At 31.2% G+C, this 23895-nt stretch overlaps 1 protein-coding gene across 1 annotated transcript; it reads right to left on the reverse strand.

The window, feature by feature from the left end:
• Positions 1-3514: 3514 nt before the first annotated feature.
• Positions 3515-23684, reverse strand: LOC125836086 (subtilisin-like protease SBT3.10). Its single transcript, XM_049515171.1, has 11 exons — positions 23493-23684; positions 17910-18001; positions 17580-17677; positions 16870-17025; positions 15959-16302; positions 14988-15326; positions 9916-9983; positions 9542-9796; positions 8911-9031; positions 7105-7291; positions 3515-4071 (listed from the first exon to the last, which is right to left on the reverse strand). Exons 1-11 carry the CDS (start codon positions 23682-23684, stop codon positions 3515-3517), a joined length of 2409 nt encoding a protein of 802 aa, XP_049371128.1.
• Between the last annotated feature and the right edge of the window lie 211 nt (positions 23685-23895).

Below are 23895 nucleotides of genomic sequence, written 5' to 3' on the forward strand. Positions count from 1 at the left end.
ACATTCTCAGCTGGGACTCCACTCCTGGCGGGTGCCATTCTTCCTCGGCCTCTCCCCATTCATCTTCCCCTACCCTTGCCTTGACCATAGCCTCTGGCTGCAGACTCCTCTATTGAATCATTGGTGGGAGCTACGGGCCTGACGCTATTGTATTATGTGTTAACCATATGCAGACAGAAGAGTGAAGGAGATTAGATACCAATTTGGATCGCCAAATACCAATTGGAATCAAGTCATAGCACGAAAGGAGAAGAAAACAGAGAGATTTCCTAAAGTCCGGTAGCCTCTTGAAGAAAAATACAGACGTCTCCGTACCGTTCCGTAAGACTCTACTAGAATCATTTCGGTACAAGGAGATCATCGAACCTAGGGATCTGATACCAACTTTGTCACGACCCAAACCGTCGCGATTGGCACCCACACAAACCCTCCGATGGCAGAATCATTACTACAACCCAACTAAGCAATGAACAGAAAACTAAGCATTTAAAGATACAGAAATAAGTTTAAATGACTAAATAAAATATGGAGTTCCCATAAACTCTAAGGGTTTAACAAAACAAATATTGCAAAAATTCAACCCCTAGAATTCTACCAATCAACAAGTCTAAGAAAGATGGGTGCCACTCCAAAAACTAAACATAAGTAAAAGTCTAAATATGTAGTCTAAGTCCGAAAAAAAAGAACTAAAAAAGTGAAGGATCCATGGCAGCCTGAAAGAACCGGCTCACTCTTGAATCCAGTCGTGGTCAATAATCTCCTAACTGAGGTGTGTCAATAGCCGCCTGAAAAATTCCCTGTAGTCAACACAGAAAGAGCAAGTGCATTATCAGTACACGAAACCATGATGTACTGGTAGGATCACGCGACTACTCCTGTAAGCACAATATATACTAGCAATTACAACATAGTAAGCACACATATACATAATACACAGTTCAGTTATCATTTAGGAGCAACATACAATTACCGAATATCAATAACAATAAAACATGAACGTAATAATCAAAAGTGATCCTCTTATGGAACCCACACCCAAATTGTTAGTATGTCGGAACATAACACCCGATCCAGTATACATGTGTCGGGACGTAACACCCGGTCCAATATATGTGTCAGAATGTGACACCTGATCAAATATATCTGTTGGAACGTGACACCCGATCCAGTCAGCACAGCAACAATCACAATCACACCCATAATGAACAATATTCATAGTCATACAATCAAGTAACAGGTTCATGGCATGTCTTGTTCACACATAATCATTTAATTATATTTGATTCAGATTTCTCTATTCACATACATGCACGCATACAATGAAGCAATTAACTGGCATATATCATACAACAGGAAATCAAACCATTGTCTACCTCGAAACCAAGCTTGAATACTCCTTAGACACTTGAGCCTTCCCTTTCCGAAGTCTTTCAACTTGTTCTTGGTCTATAAACAAGTAATTAATGCAAGGATCAACAAACAAGGCCTAATTTACCCGGATAATGATCAAACTATCAATCCAAGGCCAAACCCAAGATCCTAATACTCAACTAGGGCTTTTTTCACCATTAAATTCAGGTCAAAACCCTCCCCCAACGATAATTATAAAAAATTCTAAGTTCTAGGAATTGAAATATGGATTAGGGGAGTAATTTCCTTACCTTTAGCACTAGAAATCGTGGAAAACTGTCAAGAATCACCTGGGTCGTTCGTTAGCTCTTAAGAACGAAGTTTTGCAGAAAATAACAAAATTGAGGTTTTTCTCCATCTTAATTCGTGACTGGCCCGCCACGACGGACCCTATCTCGCCACAGCGGCCCCGCCCTGGCGGCATTAATCTTGCCCCATCGGCTTGCACAGAGACAAAAACTATTCTTTTCCCCTCATCGCTAGCCAGTCGGGATGCTATCTCTTTTTTCCTTCGTCACTCAACCACCAAAATATGGTATATAATTAACAAACTCTTTTTTTCTACTTAAAACTATGCTGAACCACCTATCTATTCCTTTTTTGGCACTGTTCCGACACTGATGATCATCACTTAGGCCTTCATTCATGATACTCTGCTAGGATCTGCAACGCTTCAGAAGCTCGGAATTTGAGTTCCAAGCTCCCATTTCACAACACACCTTCAAATCGGGATGTTCTAAAACTACCCTTTCACACCAAGATCAGTTTCGGGAGTTCTACTCGCCCGAATTTGATTATGTAAAGCCGTACATAATCCTTAACATCAAATTCACAATTGGATCCTCCATTCATTACCAGATTTTCCTAGACCCCACTTGACTCAGATTTCGTCCAAGTCTGGCCTAGGCTAGAAATTTCCAAGTTACTACTCAGAAGTTTTCTGGCTCAAGTTCCTTCCCCATTGGCTTTTCCATAACGACTGGAACAGGTCGTTACAAATGCTATTATTACTGAATACTGATATCAAAGGAGACACACGTATGGTGCATCAAACTACCAACAAGCATATTTTACCGGACCTACTAACCTTCTATTCTATCCTGACATCTAAAAAAATCGAAATCAGTAATAAATAATTAAATATTATAGTTAAACAATAAAATAATTAGTTAAGTTATGATTCTAATTGGTATTGAATTGCTCATGAATTGACAGGCTTCTGGCATAAAGATCAATCAGTGACATACCAAAATATATTTGGAACATCAACAACACAAGTAGCAATGAATTTTGAATGCAGTCCAAGCAATCCATGTAGTGGAGTCAAATTACAAGACATAAAACTTACTTATTTGAATAACAAAAAAGATCAATCTATTTGCAAGAATATTAGAGGAAATACAGGTGGAGTCATTTTGCCTGATAATTGTTTGTTATAACCCAACCTTGGGTTATTTTTATTTTTATTTTTAGGGGTGAGTGGGAGGAAGGAGGCACATGCTGGGATCATTCTTTTTCTATAGGGTTCCAAATTGTTGTGGTAATTATTTATCGGTAATAATATAACTGTTGTTATATTATTTTTAGCAACAATAACATATATGAGTATTTATAATCAATACTAGTTTATGTAAATGCCGTTAAAGACTTAAACGACTTTGAATGCAATAACATTAACTCAATTACCGCTAAATAATTTTGCAACAATGCTAAACAGAAAATCTGTTATTACTACTAAATATCGCTTTTGTTGTAATCATTTTGATCTGTATATGATTTTTTTTTAATTACAAATAAATTTGATTTTGGCTCTTATTCTTAACTAGAACCAGTAATTGCATTAATAGTTTAGGAAATATTCAATGTCTTTAAATAGTTTTATATTTAAACATGACTTTATATTAAATAAAATTAGAACCTTACAAATATATGAAATAGTTTCAAATTTTATATCCGCATGAATGATGTCCGAAGTATTAAATCTTCTTGAAAAGGCAACATGAACAATATATGTTAAATCATAAACTCAAACAAACAAAAAAAAACATATTAAATAAATATTGAAGTAAGAAAAAAACATCAAAATGGAATTTTTTACATCTATTTATTTTCTCATAGCAATAGGAATTCTAACAAAATGCTTGCCATCACTCCATGCCAAACTTCCAAAATTAAAATTACTCTTTCTTTGGTAAGTTGATATAATTTCAACCTCAAAGGAAATCTTCTTTGTGTTGGAATTGAACTTCAACACATTTGGATTGACTTTAATCGCGGTATTTTTTGGAGGTTTAACCACCAACTTATATATCGAGTTGACATCTCCAACATTTGTAATAGTTCTTCTAACAATAATCGAATTCTTAAGATTTGGAATCGATATTGAAGGAAGATTCAAATCCAACCTAGAAGGTACTTCATTAGGACATATAGTCGAATTTTTCGTATCGAAAAAATACGAAGTTGCATTTTGAACCATATCATTTTTATAACCCAAGGTGCAAACATAATTCAAATAATCATTTTTATCCATATCATATATTAAGCCAGGATCCATTGCTCCATTTGGATTACTAATGCCACCTCCAAAATCAAATGGATTAGCAAGATTGTTTGTTCCTTCTGAATAGATTTCAGATGTATATGTATCCTCGTTCCATGCTACACAATTTAAATTGATAAATATTGGGTAATCATAAATTACACACAATAGTGCAAAACCTATTTGAATGATGAGATTAAAGTGATCAATAACAATGGGTATTTATCTACAAGAAGCTTAATTTATTAACAGAGAAAATAAAGTAGACAACCTATTAATATTGTAAAAATAACCTATATAAGTTAAAACTATTTTCTCAATGAAATTTGGGAGGGTATAAGTAGTGTAAGTTATACACACAAATATTTTATAAGTATTTTAGCACCATTATGTAAAATTGACCTAAAACAATGGTAAATTGCATGAATGTTGTAACACTTTTAAGTAGTGTCAATATACAGTTCATCTGTATTATTTTATGTGATACTTTTTTCTTTTTAGTTCGTTGAAAAAAATGTCACCATACTCTATATTTAGAAATAATATAATTTTTAAACCCCCTTTTACTCTTAATATAATGTTTTACAACGACACAAATATATATTTAATGATTGTTTTAGATCACAAGTTTCAAAATTCTTTCTTTTTTCTTAAATACCATGCCAAGTCAAATGCTGCCTCATAAAATGGAAAAAAGGTAGGACCAGAGAGCTAAGGAGCTTGTAATGACCCAGTCGGTCATTTTTGGAAAATTTCTTGAATGAACCATTTTGCCCCTCCCAATATTGACCTTGAGTCTTTTATGTTTGAATTTCGGAAGTTAGTTTCAAACTTTGTGTTCAAAGTTGAGAATTTTGTAAGTTTTGAGTTTGAAAGGCTAAAGTGGTTTTCGACGTCTTTTGGAGTTTCGAGGGTCGAAATGAAATTCCGTCGATTCCATCAGTCCTAAATTGTGAAATTTGATAAGTGAGAATTGTCGGTCTAAGGATTTGAGGTCCTAAGTTGTGAAATTATGGAAATTTAGTCTTTGGGTTGACCTTGGACAGGGGTCGGATGCTCGGAGCGGAATTTCGAGAGTACTTCCGTTGGATTCAAGGGATGGTTTTAGGCCTAGGTGAGGTCTTGGGTTGATTTTTGAGAGGTCCCGATCTTTTTTTTAACCTTTTTAGGCATTGAGTTAGTTTTCTTGTGGTTTTCACGAATGTTGTATCAAGAAGACCTCAGATTCTTATTTTGATGGTTCCATTAAGTGCAGAACGTCGAGTATAATTATTTTGCATGTTGTTTGTGTGCACATGATTCTAAATGAATTTCGATGGTTGATTTGATGTTTTGGTCTTGACAATGTTTTCTGGTGCTGCATGCCTCACTTTTGTGGAGGTCATGTCGCTTAAGCGAACCCCTAGTTGTTTTATGACATCTGAGAGGGGTTTAACCTGTCATTTTTGGAGTTTAAGCCTCATTCTTCTATTTTTGAGTTTGGGAAACCTTTGGTGGTGTTTTTGAAAGGATATCTTGTGCCAAATCAGTTGGGTAATGATTCATAACTTTCAAACTTCATTTCCCTTTGATTATTTATGAATTCTAACATCAAAATTTGGGATTTTGATTGGTAAATGACAAGGTTTTTCAAGAACTCGAGTTCTTAACTAAATTGGAGATTGTGAATTGATTTTAAGTCCTTTTTCGAAATGATTTTCACCAATGAGTTCCTAATGCCTTGAATAACATTTTCAAGTATTAAATTTTGGATTCAAACCTCATTTTCGAAATTGAGTTTTGAGTTGATTGACTCATTTTTCAAAGAAATTGATGTATGTATGTTATTTCAAGAATGTGATTATGAATACTTGATTAATATAGATTGTGTGGATTTGGAAGTGATTCGGAAGGGTAAAGTTCAACTCTTGGAGTGATTATTGATTGATTTAAGGCAAGTGATCTCCTAAACCTTGAATTCTAGTAGAATCCGTGTATTCCCTTTGTTGTTTGTGTGTTCGGAGTAATGGGGACGAGATGAGTTAATTGTCCACTTGATAAATCTTAATGAATAAAAATGGGTTGAAATAAAAAGGCTATGTGATGAACATGATCATGTGTATTGCCTTATTGTGATTCTTATTGATTGATTAATGAAATGCTTGATAACATGAATGTGGACTTGAATCGCATGAATTGTTGTCTTTTCCATGTGGTGTGATATTGCTTGTGTGCATTGACTGTTGGACACCGTAATGAGACTTATGATGGTGATGATGTCGAGATCTTTTTCGACAAGTGTTTATGATGCTGAGGTCATTGTCAGTGAGTGTTATAAAGCCGACGAAAAATAGTTCCGGCTAGTGCAATAAAATCGATGGAAAATTGTTCCAGCTAGTGATATAAAACCGATGAGAAATGGTTCCAGATAGTGAATTGATATAAAGCCGATAGAAAATGGTTCCGACTAGTGATTTGATATAAAGTTGTTGAAAAATGGTTCTGGCGAGGGATTGATTATTGTGACTTGATGCATTTGATGCTTATTTGTGACTTGCTGCTTGTTAATTGTGATTGATGTTTTTGTTGCGTGTGACTGATCTACTTGACATTGAGATTGACTTACTTGATTTGTTTGCTGATTTTTGACTATTGAACTGCGGATATTGGGCCTTGTGAGTCGTATATTGTAGTATTGTTAGGTTGGGCTGATTTCTGAGTAGGTTGTAGTTTGAGGAGGTTCGGTTGAACTGTAAGGGGTATTAGATTTCTAGCTAGATGTCTTGTTTATTAGATTTCTTGTTGGGTACCGTGTTGTTGGTACTTAACCCTTCATTGAATACATATTGGTATAATATAGTATTTTGAACACTCTTAGAATCAACAACTGGAGATATATAGTGCAATGATAATGGTATGCATGAAACTTATACAGTGCCCAGGTTCGATTCCTTGTGTCCATAAGATATTAAGAAACACACAATTTTGATTTGAAGTGAGCAGTAGCACGGTGACAATTGGGGGTAGAAGTATGCAGGGCATGCAAGATTGAATTTATAGAGTTACTCTTTTTTTTTTTGGAATCTACTATTCAAAATTTGGACACTTTTCATGAAATTTCTGACTACGCCCACTGACAAAAAAATATATAATATAAATTGAGAAAATATTACCTGTAGTCACAAGTGCAGATTTAATAGCTGCAGGAGACCAATCAGGATGTGCCACTTTAAGAAGTGCAACAATTCCTGAGACATGAGGAGCTGCCATGGATGTTCCTGACATGAGTTGGAACCCATTGTTTCCCTTGTTAGGAGGAGCTGCTGCTAGTATACCAACTCCAGGAGCTGCAACATCAGGCTACAATAATATTTGGAAAAATTAGAGAAAATATCAGTCCATTTCAATTCAATTGAGGCATGAAGTTTAATAGTAATTAAATCTTTTGTTTGGTAGAGTGTATTAGAAAAAAAATAATGTATGTATTAGTTTTGTGTATTAGTAATAATTTATTTGGTTTGCTTTTTAAGCACTTTATTGTGTATTGAGGTGCGTATTACTATTGCTAATACCATTGATTTCCATGTATTAGTAACGCAAACGTTTTAATGCATGTATTAGCATCTTTAAAGAAATCATTGCTCCTCAAAATATTGTTTTACATCTTTTTCACCATATTTATGGAGAGTATCTTTGAAAATAATTATTAAAAAAAGTGTAACGCATGCTATTTTTAATACATCAAACAAACAATGCATAAGAAACAATCTTTGCATAATTAATGCAAGCATAACTAAGAACTTGTTTGAAATTGCTATAATTGACAGGCCAAAATCACATATTTTGAGAAAAACCACTTATATTGCAAATTAAGGCGGTCGCCAAATTAGTTAAGCTACTTTTAAATGAAAGTAGAAGCAGTTTTTTGGTAGTTGGGAAGAAGCTAGAATTTTCCGCTTCTTAAAAAAAAGAAGTAAGAGGGACAAATTAATTTTTTCAAGACCAAAATATCCCTACTATACATACATATTTGTCAATATATCCTTTATTATTTAATTAACATATCTCATAAGTTTGATTTTTTCAATTTATTTTTCATTTTTATATAGCAAATTTTTTAATTTTACGTTTATGTATTATTATCTTATATTATATATATTATTTTACGTATTATTTTGCAGGATTAGAAAAAGAGAAACTACTATTGATTTGAAAATTTGAATTCAGAAAAAGAGAAACTAATATTGATTTGAAAATTTGAATTTGTACATTTTAATTTAATTTAAAAATTTATAATAGTTATTTAAAATGTTTTCTCTATAAAATAATATTTATACTAAAGTAATTAATACTTGCCCTTTTCATAAGTTGACTCTCCAATTTTATCTTCTTCTTTTTTTTTAATTAAAAAGACACAATCTGCTTATTAAAAATACTTTTCAAATGTATTAGCCAAATATAAATTATTTTATTTTAAAAGCATCTCTCTAAAAAATTATTTTTAAAAAGTCCTTCTAAAAATAAGCAGATTTTTAGCAACAATGTCAAATAGGCTCTAATACAAAACATTACTAACATACTCTATTTAATATTATTCTTATACACCCTACCAAGTGTTTCATGTCTTAAACTAAAGAGGTGGGTCATGTAGCAAATTGTTGTTTGAATCTTGCGATTTTAAACAAGTCATGTGAATTATTAAAATTAGAGAGCTACTAAATTTGCAAAGAATCATACTTTTATAAAAAAAACTAGAAAGAAAAATAAGACACTTGAATTGAAACAGAGGATGTAATATTCACTGAATATTTTTTCATATGGTGATTTTCACATATAGTTGTATACTATATATAAAAAATAATGAATTCAATTGAACCCGTGAATTTATGCTGCACTCATTAATAATTTTGAGACTCTTAGTGATGTAAGTTATTTGAGGAATTTCATCATGTCAAAATAATGCATAATTATATATTTACCTTCAAAATGTCTGGAGCAAAGGAATTTGGACCTCTTGATGAGAACTTAGCCACCTCTTGGAATACCTCATTGCCCTCAACAACCCTAGTTTGACCCAATTTAATCATAGGATCTTGGTTACTGTTGCAAACAATAAATTAATGTAATTACTATAACATATTATACTAAGGTTTATGTATTGAATAATATTAAATAGGGGTATGAAAGTAAGAGATAATTGTAAGGGAAAATGACTTCTGCTCAAAAGAGAAGGAAGTTAGGTTTTTCTGATAATTAAACACTAGAAAGTAACTAATTTATGTCAAATCAAATACTCCCTCCGTTCTGTTTTTACTTGTCCATTATACTAAAAATAGTTGTCCAATAATATTTGTCCAGTTTGAAAAACCAAGAGATAATTTACCTTGTTGTGTTTATTTTACCTTTGGTATTAAACACAATTCAATATGTAATACATTTCCCAGAAAATATATTATTCCTATTATTTATTATTTCTTAAAATGTGTGTCAAGTCAATAACATACAACTATTGTCGGACAGATGGAGTATATCGTTAAAATCTTCCAACTATAAGAAAATACATAAAGAAATGAAATATAAAAAAAAGAGTTAAGAGGGATATATACATACTTTGATTTGCATTGTTGAAAATAATCTAGTATTTGAGTTCCTTGCTCCACATCAACAGTAAAAAATGGTATAGGAACACCAATAAGTTGATTGAAGTCAGTATTTTGTTCAAGAGGGGGAGTAACACAAATTAAAGCCAAGACCCCAGTATTATTTAGAGTTGTCAAATAAAACAATACATCTTTTTTGTCTTCTAAGAAAATCATTACAATTTTTCCTTTCACCTCTTTAACAATAGATTTAAGCTCTTCTTTACTGCAAATAAAAAATAAAAATATTAACAATGTCACATAGTTGATTAATTTTTTTTTAAAAGAGAGAGAGAGGTTTTGTAATCTTTATTGAATGATGCAATATATATACATTTCACTTACTTTGTTACATCTCTAGCAACCAACAAAGGAGCAAAGGCTTGATTCTTCCCTTGAAAAATTTCTTGAGCCTACAATTTTAGTCAAATACTTTTAAAAGTCTATACTAAATTACTAATAGGTACATGGAAGAAGCAAGCAAATTATTAGAAACTCGTAGAACTAATACATTATTAATTTTCGTATAATTTATACAATGCTAATTGGTAGTTTGATAGGAAATAATTTTTTCATGTATAAAATTAGTGTAAATTTCATATATGACATATATTATAGTACTATTTTCAGGCTATAGCAGTAGATTTAGACTTTCAAGTTATAACATTAAAAATTTCAGGTTATAACAAATTCACAAATAAAAAAAATGTTTTTATTAATTCGAAAAAAGTTAAAAAAAAAACGAAAATTAAAAAAAATGGAATTATAGATAATAAAGTAAAAAACTGAAAGTGTGGCTTGTAATTTAATTTGAATTTATTGTAGATAATTAATGATTAGCATGAAATAAGGGATTCAAACAAATTAACAATATTTTTTATCCTTAATTCACTCAAAATCAGTTAAGATAAATTAAAAAATCAGATCATATCATTCTTTTGTATATAATTAATAAATAGCACGAATTAAGGGATTTAAACTAATTAAGATTATTTAGTATCCTTAATTCACTCAAATCAGTTAAAATCAAATAAAAATTCAGATTTTATCTTCTTCTTTTTTTCAACGTTTCTCTCTCTTCAATTTGCAACAAAAAAAATTCAACGTTTCTCTCTTCAATTTTCAACAAAAAAAAAATTCCACATTCGAGTAATTGAAGTTTTTTTCATCTTCGAAAATTCTTGATTTTGTTGTGATGGACAACTACATATCAGTTTTAATCAAACATGGTGAAAGATGGGATCCTTTGGGTTAGTATTTATTATTGTTTAAAGTTTGTTTTAGAATGATAGCGAAATGAAACAAAAATGATCAAATTGTCGATTAATTGAGGTGGAGTCATATTTTGTTAACTGTTGATATCATATTATGTTTACTATTGTGAAATGTAAAAAATTTAGTGTTTTTTTTTTGTTTATTTGTTTATTTGTTTATTTGTTTATTTTGTATACGGTTATTGTTTTGTGAAATTATAAATTTAGCGTGATTTTATGAATAAATTTGATAGAATAAATTAAATGAAATTTGTATGAAAGTGTGTTAATTATTCTGTAAAAATAATTTAATTATAAAGTTGACGAATTTATGAAAATTTATTTTATTTGATAATGAATTTGATAGTATAAGTCAAATGAATTATGTATGAAAAGTGTGTTAAGAAATATGTAAAAAAAAAATTGGAATTCTTGACGAAGTGTATTACAAGTGTTTTAAATTGGTATTAAATGTGAAATTGTTGAGTTTATATTAGTTTTGTTATTTTTGTTAAAAGTTGGGTGACAGTAATTAATTATTTGGGACGAGAAATGTATATAGTTTGAATGAATAATCGTTTTGTATGAAATGTGTATTAAATGAGTATGAAAATGTATAAATTTGGTATGAATGATGATTGTTGTATGAAATGTGTATTAAGTGAATATTAAATGTGAAATATTATGTTTTGTATGAAATTTGTTTTGTAATGTACTGTTTGAATGATATTTGTATGAAAAAAATAATGACGAGTGTGTATAATTTTGTTGTTATTATAATGATTTTGATGGATGAAATTTGTATTGTCTTTGAAATGAAAAGTTAATATTATTTAACATAATTTTAATTGATTTGTATAATGTTAGACTAATTGTTTTTTTTTTAATGAAACAGAGAATTATGTTGATTTTCAAAAGAAGTGAATTATATATGAAAGAGAGTTGCTGATGTGAAATTCAAAAGGTCCAAAGTTACTTGCAGTAAATGTTGTCAAGTTGGCCACAACATGAAGCATATTCAAATTATCATGTGCAAAACCAATGATTGTTTATTTGTTTAGACTATATATAATTTTTATTTTATTTTGTCGTTTAGATTAATGTTTTGTTTTGATATGAAACATAATTGATTTGAAGTGCATTATAAACTTAGTGTTTAATATACCGTTCATTCTTTATACATTGTTCATTTATTAATCATACAGATTGCATATTGTTAAAAATAAAATTTATTCCAGCTTAATACATAAGATAGTGTAAATATTAGTGATAATTATAAAAGGTAATTATGGTATCCTGAGTATTTAATTTAATGTAAGTTTACATGAATATTAATTTGGTTTTCAACTGGTGTCCTACTATAAATAAATTTAAAACAAATTGCAGTTAGTGTTTCATTCCCACACTAACTTTAGTTAGTGTCATACACATATTAATCAAAATTTCATAGACATTTTATCCAAACAACATGTATAAAAATTGATAAATTCATATAATCACACAATTTATACCATTTGTATATCAATATTATATCACAATTCATACAATATCCAACAATAAAATATTAAACTCATAGGCATACACGTATTAATCAGATTTCATACATGTTTCATCCAAAAACATGTTTAGAATATAAAGTAAGCATAATGTGATTTTTTTTTTAGAAAAAATCAGTGGTTTGACAAATCATATCATTTTCATACCAATTTAATAATTTATATCATAAACACAGTTAATAGACAATCACACCAATGTTAAAACGCAATTCATATCATTTGTATACCATTATTATATCACAATTCATAAAATTTTCAAAATCAAAACATTTAAGCATAGTCATACACATATTAATCAGATTTCATACAAATTTCATCCAATAAATGTACAGTTTGGAAATACACTAATATTTTCAAAATAGTATCTTAAAATTGTAATAGACCATCAGTAATTCATATGTAAACGGTATCGGCCTGAAAGAAAACATATGATATTATATATCATCAAATACTTAAACACAAAAAAATTGTCCAAAAGTTAAAAAAAATAACTTTTTGTTGTTCATCTTGTTGATGGTTTTGAAGATGCTCCAACTTCTACATTTTTTTTTTCTTTTTTTTCTTTTTGATTCCAGTAACAAAATCAAAATCGGAATCAGAAGGGGTTTCAACAATTTTCCCCTTCATCTTCTTCCCCTTTTAATTTGCAGGGGTGACCTTTTTTTTCTTCATTTTTTCTCTCTTTGTCGCTCCTTCAACTTAGATGAACCATCCATCGAAGGATTTTAAATATTCGCCGGATTTTCAACAATTTCACCCAATCTGGGACTCTTTTGAGGCGTTTCAATGGATTTCTTAGACATAATTTAGTTGGGGAAAAAATTTGGACGAAAGATTGAATGTTGGTGTAGTTGGCTGATGAGAAAAATGGGAGAGAAGAAGGTGAAAGTGGAGTAATAGTGTGTATAGTTGGATATGTGTGGGGGAATGGTGGTGGGATTGACTAATGGGAGGTTATGAGAGTATAACATTAAACAAGGAAGTGTAATCAATGTAAAATCCCTATAATTGTGTAAGAGATAATTATGGGGTATTCTTTATTTAAATAATTTAATAATAATATTAAATTACAAAAAATTACTTATTTAATAAAGTAAAATTTAATTAATTTATAAATAATTAGTGATATGTTATAACCCGTAATTAAACTGTTATAAGCAAGAATTTTTTAAAAGTAGATTTAAAACCTGTAATATTGACTCTTAAATGTGTATATGGGGTGATTTTTCCATAAAATTAATACAAAATTTAGTTGATAGCTTAGAAACTTGCATAACTAATACATGTATAAATTTAAAGAGAATCTATGTATTATTTTATGCAGGATAGAATAAGATGGAATAACGAATACATGTATAACTAATCCATGCATAACAAATACATGCATAAAAGAATACATAAATTCATTCATAACTAATTCCTACATTAACAATACATGCATAACTCTAACCAACTACCAGATGACCCCTTATAACTTACAATTAATCATAAAATCTAGAGATTTACTAGTACTATCAGCTTGTTGTTTCCAAGTTTTAGTCTTACTAGTATTGTCTTGTAATATGAAGTACTTATTTCTTTATATAATAATAAGAAGCAAGTGAGTTTATCCATTGTTATCTATATCAAATATTGGATCAGATCAAATATTTATCCATTTTGTGCCAATTCATATTTGACTCGAATGGCTCATTTCTTACCCTACGTATAACTTACAATTAATTATAAAAGTTCTAGAGACTTACTAGTATTGTCTTGTTGTTTCCAAGTTCTAGAGACTTACTATTATTGTCTTAAGTGGGCTTACTCACTTTATCGATATCAAATATGGATCAGATTGAATATTTATCCGTTTTCACTTGATTCATTTCCGGTCAATCTATATTATACTCAATCCGTTTATTTATTACCCTTATCATTTACAATTAATCATAAAAGTTCCATAGACTTACTAGTATTGTATTTGTCTTGTTGTATCCAAGTTCTAGAGACTTATTAGTATTGTCTTCTAATATGAAGTAGTTATTTCTTTACATAACAAGAAGCAAGTTGATTTAACCATTTTTATCCGTATCAAATATGGGACCTGTCGAATACTTATCTGCTTTCACCTGATTTATTTCCAATCAACCTATATTCGACTTGATCTACCCATTTGCCATCTCTAAGTTTAACTTACAATTACTCAAAAAAATTCTAGAGACTTGCTAGTATTTTCTTGTTTTACATAATAAGAAGCAAGTTAATTCACCGATTTTTATTCATATCAAATATAGGTCGTGTCGAATACTTATCTGCTTTCCCTTGACTCATTTCCTATCAATTCATATTTGACTCGACCAACTCATTTGTCACCCCAACATATAACTAACAATTAATCATAAAAATTCCAGAGACTTATACCAGTATTATATTGTCTTGTAATATGAAGTACTTATTTTAAAAAGCAAGTTCATTTATCCATTTTTATCCATATCAATTATTGATCGTATCGAATACTTATCCGCTTCCACATGACTCATTTCCTATCAACTCATATTCGATTGGACCCACCCATCCCTACATATAACATATAGACAATATAATAATAAAAGTTGTAGAGACTTACTAGTATTGTGTTGTTGTTTCCAAGTGTTAAAGGAGTAACAATATCTCTATCTTCATTGCTAGCAGCAACAGTTATTATCCATGGAGAAACATTACCAATAGTGTTTGGTTCAGGTCCAGTATTTCCACCAGCAGCAACAAAAGGTATGCCATGTGATACTGCAAGAAAAGATCCTATCCCTAAAAGACTTTCAAAATCAACTTCACTAAATACACGACCATTAAAACCAATAGATGCTGATATTATGTCAACTCCATCTTTTATAGCATCATCAATAGCAGCAAGGGCATCAGCACCACCTAAATAAGTTTCTCCATTTACCTTATTAATCCAACATACCTGTTCAAAACAATTAAACTAATATCAGCTAGTGCAGAGGCCAAGCTAGGTGGGGGTTCCTGAGTTCAGACGTCTGAACCTAGTAGCTTTTCTGTAGATCCTATATTTGTACAAGAAAATTAAATAAATATATATGTATATTAACTTGTGAACCCCTAACAAAATTGATTGATGACTCAATCGTAAGTAGGTGTGTCAATGGTACGGTTTGGTCGGTTATTTTTTAAAAGAAAAAAGGATAAATATATCCCCGAACTGACGTAAATGGTATGCAGATACCCTCCGTCATACTTTTGGGACATTGGTGCCCCTGCCATCCAAAAATTAGACCATATATACCCTTCACCCTAAAGAGCGGCAAAATAGGAACACGTGGCACAATCTTATTCGTCGATCCGATATTTAATAAATATCGGATCGGTGGATAAAATTATGACACGTGTATGTCCGTTAGTATAAAGGGTATATATGCTTTAGTTTTTGGACGGCAGGACCACCAATGTCCCAAAAGTGCTAGTGTAGAGGCGGAGCTAGGTGGGGGTTCCTGGGTTCAGACGAACCTAGTAACTTTTTTGTAGATCCTATATTTGTACTAGAAAATTAAATAAGATAGATTAATTTTCCAACCATACCTTATAAATTGCTAATCTTGCAAGTGGTGCTCCTCCTCTTGATGTTCCCATGTTAAGACCATAGTATTGAATATTATTAACATAAGAACCAGCAGCTGTATAGGCAACATGTGTACCATGTCCATCTTCATCTAATGGTGATAAATTATATGATTTTTCAGCCATTGTTTGGTTTAGTTTATATTCTTCCATCAATCCTTTTATGTACCAACGAGCTCCAATAATTTTTTTGTTACAATGTTTTGTGGCACTGAAATTTGCTTCTGATTTGCAACTACCTTTCCATCGAGACGGAATTGGACCTAGCTCTTTATCGTTAAAACCTTCTAAGTCTCCCCATATACCTATAAAAAATTGTCTTTTAGCGTGTAACTTCTACACATATCAATCGTTATATAAAATACTTTATTGATAACAACAAGAACTATCTAGGATAAGTGGGATCTACGAAGAAGAGATAGTACGATATGTAGACTTTATGACGAATTGTTTCTGATAGACCTTCAACTCAAGATAAATCATATCAAAGCATTCGGAAAAGTATTTTATTGAGTTGAGGTGTATGTCCAAGATTTTATCGGAAAAATAAGTATTTTTTGGTAGTAGCAGAAGTTATTTTTCAAAAGCCAGAAAATAATGTACGTATATTTTTCATAAAATACTTTTTGAACATTGACTAAAACACATACTATTTCTCTATTGTTGATAAAAGTATTTTTCAAATTGATTAGTTAAATACAAACTGTTACAAACACTAACGATAAAACACTTTAAAAATAAGTAGATTTTGAAAGTTTGACCAAACAAACTATTAGTACAAATAGTATTTAGACTGAAATATTTAGATGTGTATTCAGATTTTAATCATCTTAAATCTTAATTTTACGTAAAAAGTTAAAAAAAAATTAAACCTGTATCCACAACGCCAATGATTATTCCATCACCCTGATTTGTTTTGTTGAGAAGATTGTTGGGATCACTTTTAGAAAGACCCAAAAAATCCCAACTTCTTGTTGTATGAGTCTTGTAAATTTGATTTTGTATAACTCCAATCACACCAGGTAATTCTGAAATACAATTTAAACACATATATCAACTTTATAATAAATAACACATTGAATTTCTAGAATTTTTTAAATTTTTTTAGAAGGAAAAAGACTCAAATAAGTCATCGACCTTTGAGATTTTTTTTATCTATATCATAAGTTAAAAGTCTGCCTCATCTATGTCATTTTCGTTTGAGAAAAAGCTCATCCATGTCATTATTTATCAACCATAAAATAATTTTGATTTTACGAAACCATTTTTATACGTGGTCAATTATGATTCGGCCACATCATTAGTTAAATCATTTTTTAAAGAGAAAAAACTCAAATATGTTATTGTACTTTGAAAAAAGGCACATCATTTCAGTTAACAAATAATGACATGGATGAGCCGTTTTTCAAACAGAAACAACATAAATGACCCCTTTCTCAAAATTTGACGACATAGTTGAATCTTTTCTCAAAATTCGATGTATATTTAAGTATTTTCCGGATCATACATATGCTAGTTTTATAAGGTACAAATGCATGTTTGTGGAAGTATTTTTTTTTAACCAAAAGAAATAACAATATACCTCTAATTTGTTTAGCTTGAGAATCAGTTAGCTTAGCAGCAAATCCAGAGAAGCCATGTCTATAGCTATATACCATATTTTTTTTGCCTTCTTCTTTACTGCATGACCAGAAAATACGAGTTTAAGTTTTATGTAAACTATAAAATATTTTTACAATCAGATCGCTCATAAGATAATTACAAATAAATTTCTGTGATAAGCATTATGAGTAACTATTTATACATTAATTGTGTAAAATACTTTTGTGCATTGTAGATAAAAAATGATATAGTCATATTAATGTATTAATTATCATTAATAGGCATTTATAATAACATAATATATACCTACCTCCCAATCACTTGACCTAATATGTCATGATGTGAATCAGTGATAAGTTCATGATCATCATGTGGCTTGTGTCCCAAGTAAATGATGTAAAGCTGTAAATCAAAGGGTATAAAATCAACAGCCAATCATAATTTATCTCAATGGCATGTTGGCGCTCAATTGTGTGTTTATTACCTTTTCTTAATAGTAAAATATGTATATAAAATTATTTACCTTAAAATAATAATGTGAAGAAAAAGTTATGTTGAAAGTAAGAAGTATGAAAATTTGAGATCAAATGATAAATACCAATAATAAGATATACCTTGTTTATGTTTCATTTCTTCAATAAATTTAGTAATGAGCATCATGATGGTTCTATTGTTTCGATGTAGAGAAAAATCTATGATTAACTATTAAGAAAAATTTCAATTTTAACGAAATCTTTTTTTTATTAAAACTGTGTTCAACTCTATCCCTAGAGTATATTGAATAAACATAAATGGATATAACATAGTTTCTCTTATTAGTATTAATTATAGGTCTAGGAACAATATTTTATGCGGTGCTTACGATTTAGTAACTATCTTTCTAACCCAGAATATTTCAGTTTATGCTCCTGCCTGTTATCTAGATATACCAAGAAATATGTACGGTGGAATTAGGCTACTATAAAATATTTACTAATGGGTAAGAATTATTCTTTAAATTTATGTTTTCATAATGGTGTCTAAAATGCAAAAATAACAAGTAAATCCCAAAAAATAATAAAAGAAGCACAAGTTTCCAATACTTTTTTTTTTTAAAAAAAACCTTTATATAAAATTCAATAATTTAACAAAAAATATACCTTAGTATCAGCTTCTTCTGCTTTTGCAATTATTTCACATAAACATGTAAAGATTAACAAAAATAATAAAAGAACATAGGAAAAAGTTGGATTATTCATTTTTTTTTAATTCTCTCCTTTCTATGATAAAAATTGTGAAAGGGAGAAGATAACCCAACTTTTGGATGAATTTCAAAAACAACTTTGATTAATTAAATTAGATAATACTTGCAAGGTTTATATAGCTTATTACACGAACCCCACCGAGTAGAGAAAAATAATGTGTGCCTCATATTTTAAGTACAAGTATTAGCCATTTAATTAGTTTCGTACAAATAAATTGTTGCTACTTCTACTCCTTTAATGTAATTATGCCTCACAAAAAAAATGAAGGGGTATTTTTGTGTTTATGGAAATTAAGGCTTTCAAGAATATGTTGCATAAGTTGAGGTAGAATATTATCACGATTCAAAAATCGGGTGTGATGACACCTGTCTTATCCCACCAAGACAAGTCAGTCTAAACGATCCTCGATAAAGTAAATGTGGAAGTAAGAACGAAATTTAGATCTAATCATATGTACACGCCACTAAATCATAAAAGCAAAAATGAGAGATAATTACAAATCTCAAAGTATTTGTTTCTCAATTAGAACTAAGCATAAACATAAAGGAAAAAAAGAACCCGCCAACTACCTCTCAAAGTCTTTCGACAAGACTCAGTATAAGAAGAAGAGCAATCACGTGGAACCAAACTCGAAACCTACACAAGTGTAGATTGAAGGAGTGAGTACTAAACAACACAATACTCATCAAGCCACCTAATAAACAAAACAAAACTAGCTAGAAAATGAGTACTGATTTCATCTGAACCTCCTAGAACTACTATGTCACAACCCGAGCCTACACTTTGGATGTCGCCGACACTCGAGAAATATTGCTGGTCCCCAAGCGAATCTTCATCCTGGCTGACTACAAGCGTAAGACTAATTCGAGCATACATAAACATCAAATTGAAAGAAATACTAAATCAATTAGTGTATTAAATCTCAAAAATCTCTGAATATACCGAGTATTAAACATAAGCTTTAAAGAAAACCTCTGAAACTGAAAGACTCTCCAAAACTGTCTATCTAGAAGCCTCAACTATACAAACGTGAGTGTCGGGACAAGACCCACGACTCCTCAAGGGAACTACTACTAACAACTCATAAAACTGGAGTCCTCTAGAAGCAACGAGGTCTTACTCAAAAGCTAATGAGCAGATGAAGTGATCTCAATGGACTCTTGTTGAGGATTCTAAGAACCTGTATCTACATCATTAAAAGATGCAAGTTGAACGACATCAACAAGAAATCTATTGAATGTATGAGTATGTAATAAGCTAAATAACAAATAACTGAATGAAAGGACTACAATAGATATAAATATATATACTCAATTGAAAGTAAGGAAATAAATGAGTTAAATGAATTAAAGCTTTAAAAAAATACTTACTCATCTTTGAACTCAACATATTAAGTGATATAATACAAAATACACTTTTAACTCTATTTTGGAGATTCTCTAACCAACAACCATCACTATGAGCTACGTGATGATACATCGTCTTGCCCACGCTGCCAGAACTGTCCTACATCATGCCGGGGTATAGAACTTCTCAACTAAGTGGATCCATTAAGCAATAAAGATTCATCAAAAAAGTATGATCATGTACCCATGTTGGCAAGATATTATTTATGAGGATTTTGAGTTGTCTGAACTCATCCCCATATCAGTGCTAAATACTACTCCCAATAGTATATACTCATGCTCAAATGTATAAAACATACTCTTTCTTTGGTTTGAGATAATTGCTCAAATTGTCCTCTTAAAAGAGGTAACGCCTCTGAAATATCTCTGAACTCATAAACTCGTTTAGGAATCAAAGTTTCTCTTTTCTTAATGTAACAAAATAATACATCTGGGACTACTTAGTTCCCTTAAACTTTACTTAAAAAATTCTCTTTAAACTCTACTCAAACTCTAATTTACTTTCTCAGAAAAAAAAGTTTTTAAATAAACATTTATTGTGATTTTGTCATTGATGACTCGGGAACTCATATTACATAAAAATTGATGACATATCTAGATAATGTCATACTACTTAAACATTGGTGGCATACTCGACTGTCATACTAATCATGAATCTTAGTTCTTTTCTCAATGTGAAAATAGTTCTTTTGGAACCATTTGTGTTCCTTTTAAAGTCTTTTTTCAAAATAATGCTTTTAAACTTTTCTCTTAAACTCGCTTTAGTTTTGAATGTGCACTAAGACAAGTGATTAGGATATGCAGGGATTTTCAAAGTTAAATGAAGCTTATAGGAGCTAATATAGAGAAGGGGTAACGTGGACACAACTTAAAGGAGCACACACCGGATAAAACAAAGAAAAGAATCGGCCCAACGACCCTTGGAGCACTACTGGCGCAGGGTGCCAGACCTTGAACTTCGGTGGTCAGGCCTGGGCGCACTATTGATGCACCGCCGCAAGACCTGTAGTACTTGGGCGAGGTCTGGGCGAACTTCTTGCGTGCCGCCCCAGTCCCCTCCCCAGCGTCCCCGACAAACTTTCAAGTTAAAATACGGACCCAAATTAGTTTAGAATTGATAAATTTTCCTAATCTCTTCTTGTTTCTCAGACCCAAAATCAATACATGAGAATTTTCATACAATTCTTTAGAAAAACATAACTTTACTAAATCAATAGGGTTTATGTGATACTAAGCATGAACAACACTATAATATTCACAAAACAAAAAATCAAAACCTTAACTGTTAAAGTACCGATTTTTAGTATCAGGAACTACAAATGGATCCTTTAGATGCAACGATTTCTGACTGAATTGAGATGTAGAGCGTGAGTACGAACTAGTCCAATACTAGGATAGCCTTACATACCTAAAATGAACAAAGGTTCTTGGTAAATCTATGGAAACTTGAAAAATGCTTGAACCCTAGTTTTTTCTCCTCTTGAAACCTTGCTTTAATTATTCTAAGTGTTACAGAACGTGAAAAGATGTTTTAACACTGATTATACCCTTAATTAGGTGAAGAAAAAATGTGTCTTAGGCTTAGAAGGAGTGGGAAAAGACCAAACTACCCCTCTAAAAACGGTTGAGGTGCCTTACAAAAAGATGCTTCACTAAAATAGGCATATCTTTTTACTCCGAACTCGAAATTAAGCAGACTTAGGACTCAAAGACGTTTAATTTGATAGGTCATGGGCCACCTAATTCTTTATGTTCTGAGAGATATGACTATTTGAAGTTAATCGATAAGGAAGCTTTCAACTCAACTTTGTGCTAGGGGATTCTGGTGACCTTAATTGATATCGAGAATCATTCCAACACTAATGAATTGACCTTAGAATCTAAGAACAGTTAAGGAGCACTCGGTACGACCTTATACACAATTCAAGAATGGTTCGGGTCTTAAATTAGAAATTTTTGGGGTGTTACATACAACCTGCATGGAAATCGGCCTAATCCAACAGTTTCACAATACATCGTTCACAAGGTTTAACAACAACAGTTCAACAATCTTCAAATATCAAGTATGATAATCAAAAGTGTCAAGCTCACCAAAACACAAGTACAATCAACACAAAATTGGAAGATTTATCATGCACAATATCAATCGGAACTCAAGAAATCACCCATAGTTCATGAACTCACTGGTTATGACCTCGACATCAATACAACTCACCGTAAATGACCTTGACATCAATAACACTTGCCAAAAATTACCTTGGCATCAATAGCACTCATCGAAAATGACCTCTGCATCAGTAACTCTTTCCAGAAATGACCTCGACATCGATAACCATCACATATCTCATCATGGTACACAAAAATCAAATCAAATAATTAATTTCACACCAAAAGAAAGAGACAATAACTCAAGTAAATCGAGGCCACAATAATGTCATCAAAGCATTTCATCAATCAACACATTAGGGTTCACAACAAGGCAAATTCACAAAGTATTATGATCAACACATTGCCTTTTAATTCATTAATATCAATCAAGTGGAATAATTAAACCCATCACCTCGTTTGATTACTCCATACACATACAAATAAAGGGAAAATACACGATTTTACTAATTTAACAAGGTTTAGGAGATCATTTGCCTCAATTTCAATCATTAGTCAATCCAAGACTCGAGTCTTCTCTTTCCGAACAATGTCCAAAGATACACAATCAAATTCAATCAAGTAATCACAATAACATTGCGGAAATAACAACATCAAAATCAAACACTTTAAAAAATGGGTCAAAACAACTCGAAAATCCAATTTGAAAAAATGAGGTTTGAATCCAAAAATCTTTACTTGAAAATGCTACCCAAGGCATTTGGAACTCATTGGTGAAAGCCACTTAAAAAACGGATTTAAATACAACTCAAAATCACCATTTTACCAAGTTCTTTGGTTCTTGATGAAACCCCAAATTATCATTCCAAAAATCTTGACTTGAACATTTAAATTCATAAATAATAATGGGTAAATGGACATTTAAGATTAGGAATCGTTACCCAAATATTTCTTCTAAAAATCCTTGTTCAAATCACCTCCTAAAGCTCCAACACTAAAAAATGGAGAAATGGGGTTGGAACCCCGATTTTAAAAAATATTTTTTCAAGGACCCCTACCCACAAACGCGTACCCCTATCCGCGAATGCAAGATTTAATGAACCGAGACTCCACAAATGTGACAAGGCTATTGCGAACGCGAAGGTCAACATCTTGAACCTCCATGAACGTTGTCGAGCCTCCACAAATGTAGGGGTCCCCATAATTCCTCTCAGCAAACGCGGTCACAAGCTCCTCAAATGCGGAGAATTGACACCAATAATAGAAACAAAAAAAATTAGCAATCTCCAAGTCTCTAATTGGACCTTCGAGATTCACTCGGAATCCCATATACACAAACCATATATGTAAATTGACTAAAATCAACATTTTGGACTCAATGGAACCATCAAAACACCAATTCGAGGTTTCCTTAACCTGAAACTCATAAAAGTCACAACAAATGAATATAGCCTAAAAATGCCAAATCAAGCTCAGAACCTATAAAAATTCAACCAAGATTTCTCTTAGGCCAAAATTCATACGCTTAATACAATGGAAC

The sequence above is a fragment of the Solanum verrucosum genome, unplaced genomic scaffold (assembly GCF_900185275.1).
Source record: "Solanum verrucosum unplaced genomic scaffold, falcon-dt-bn FXZP01000208.1, whole genome shotgun sequence".
In the NCBI taxonomy this organism is placed as follows: domain Eukaryota; kingdom Viridiplantae; phylum Streptophyta; class Magnoliopsida; order Solanales; family Solanaceae; genus Solanum; species Solanum verrucosum.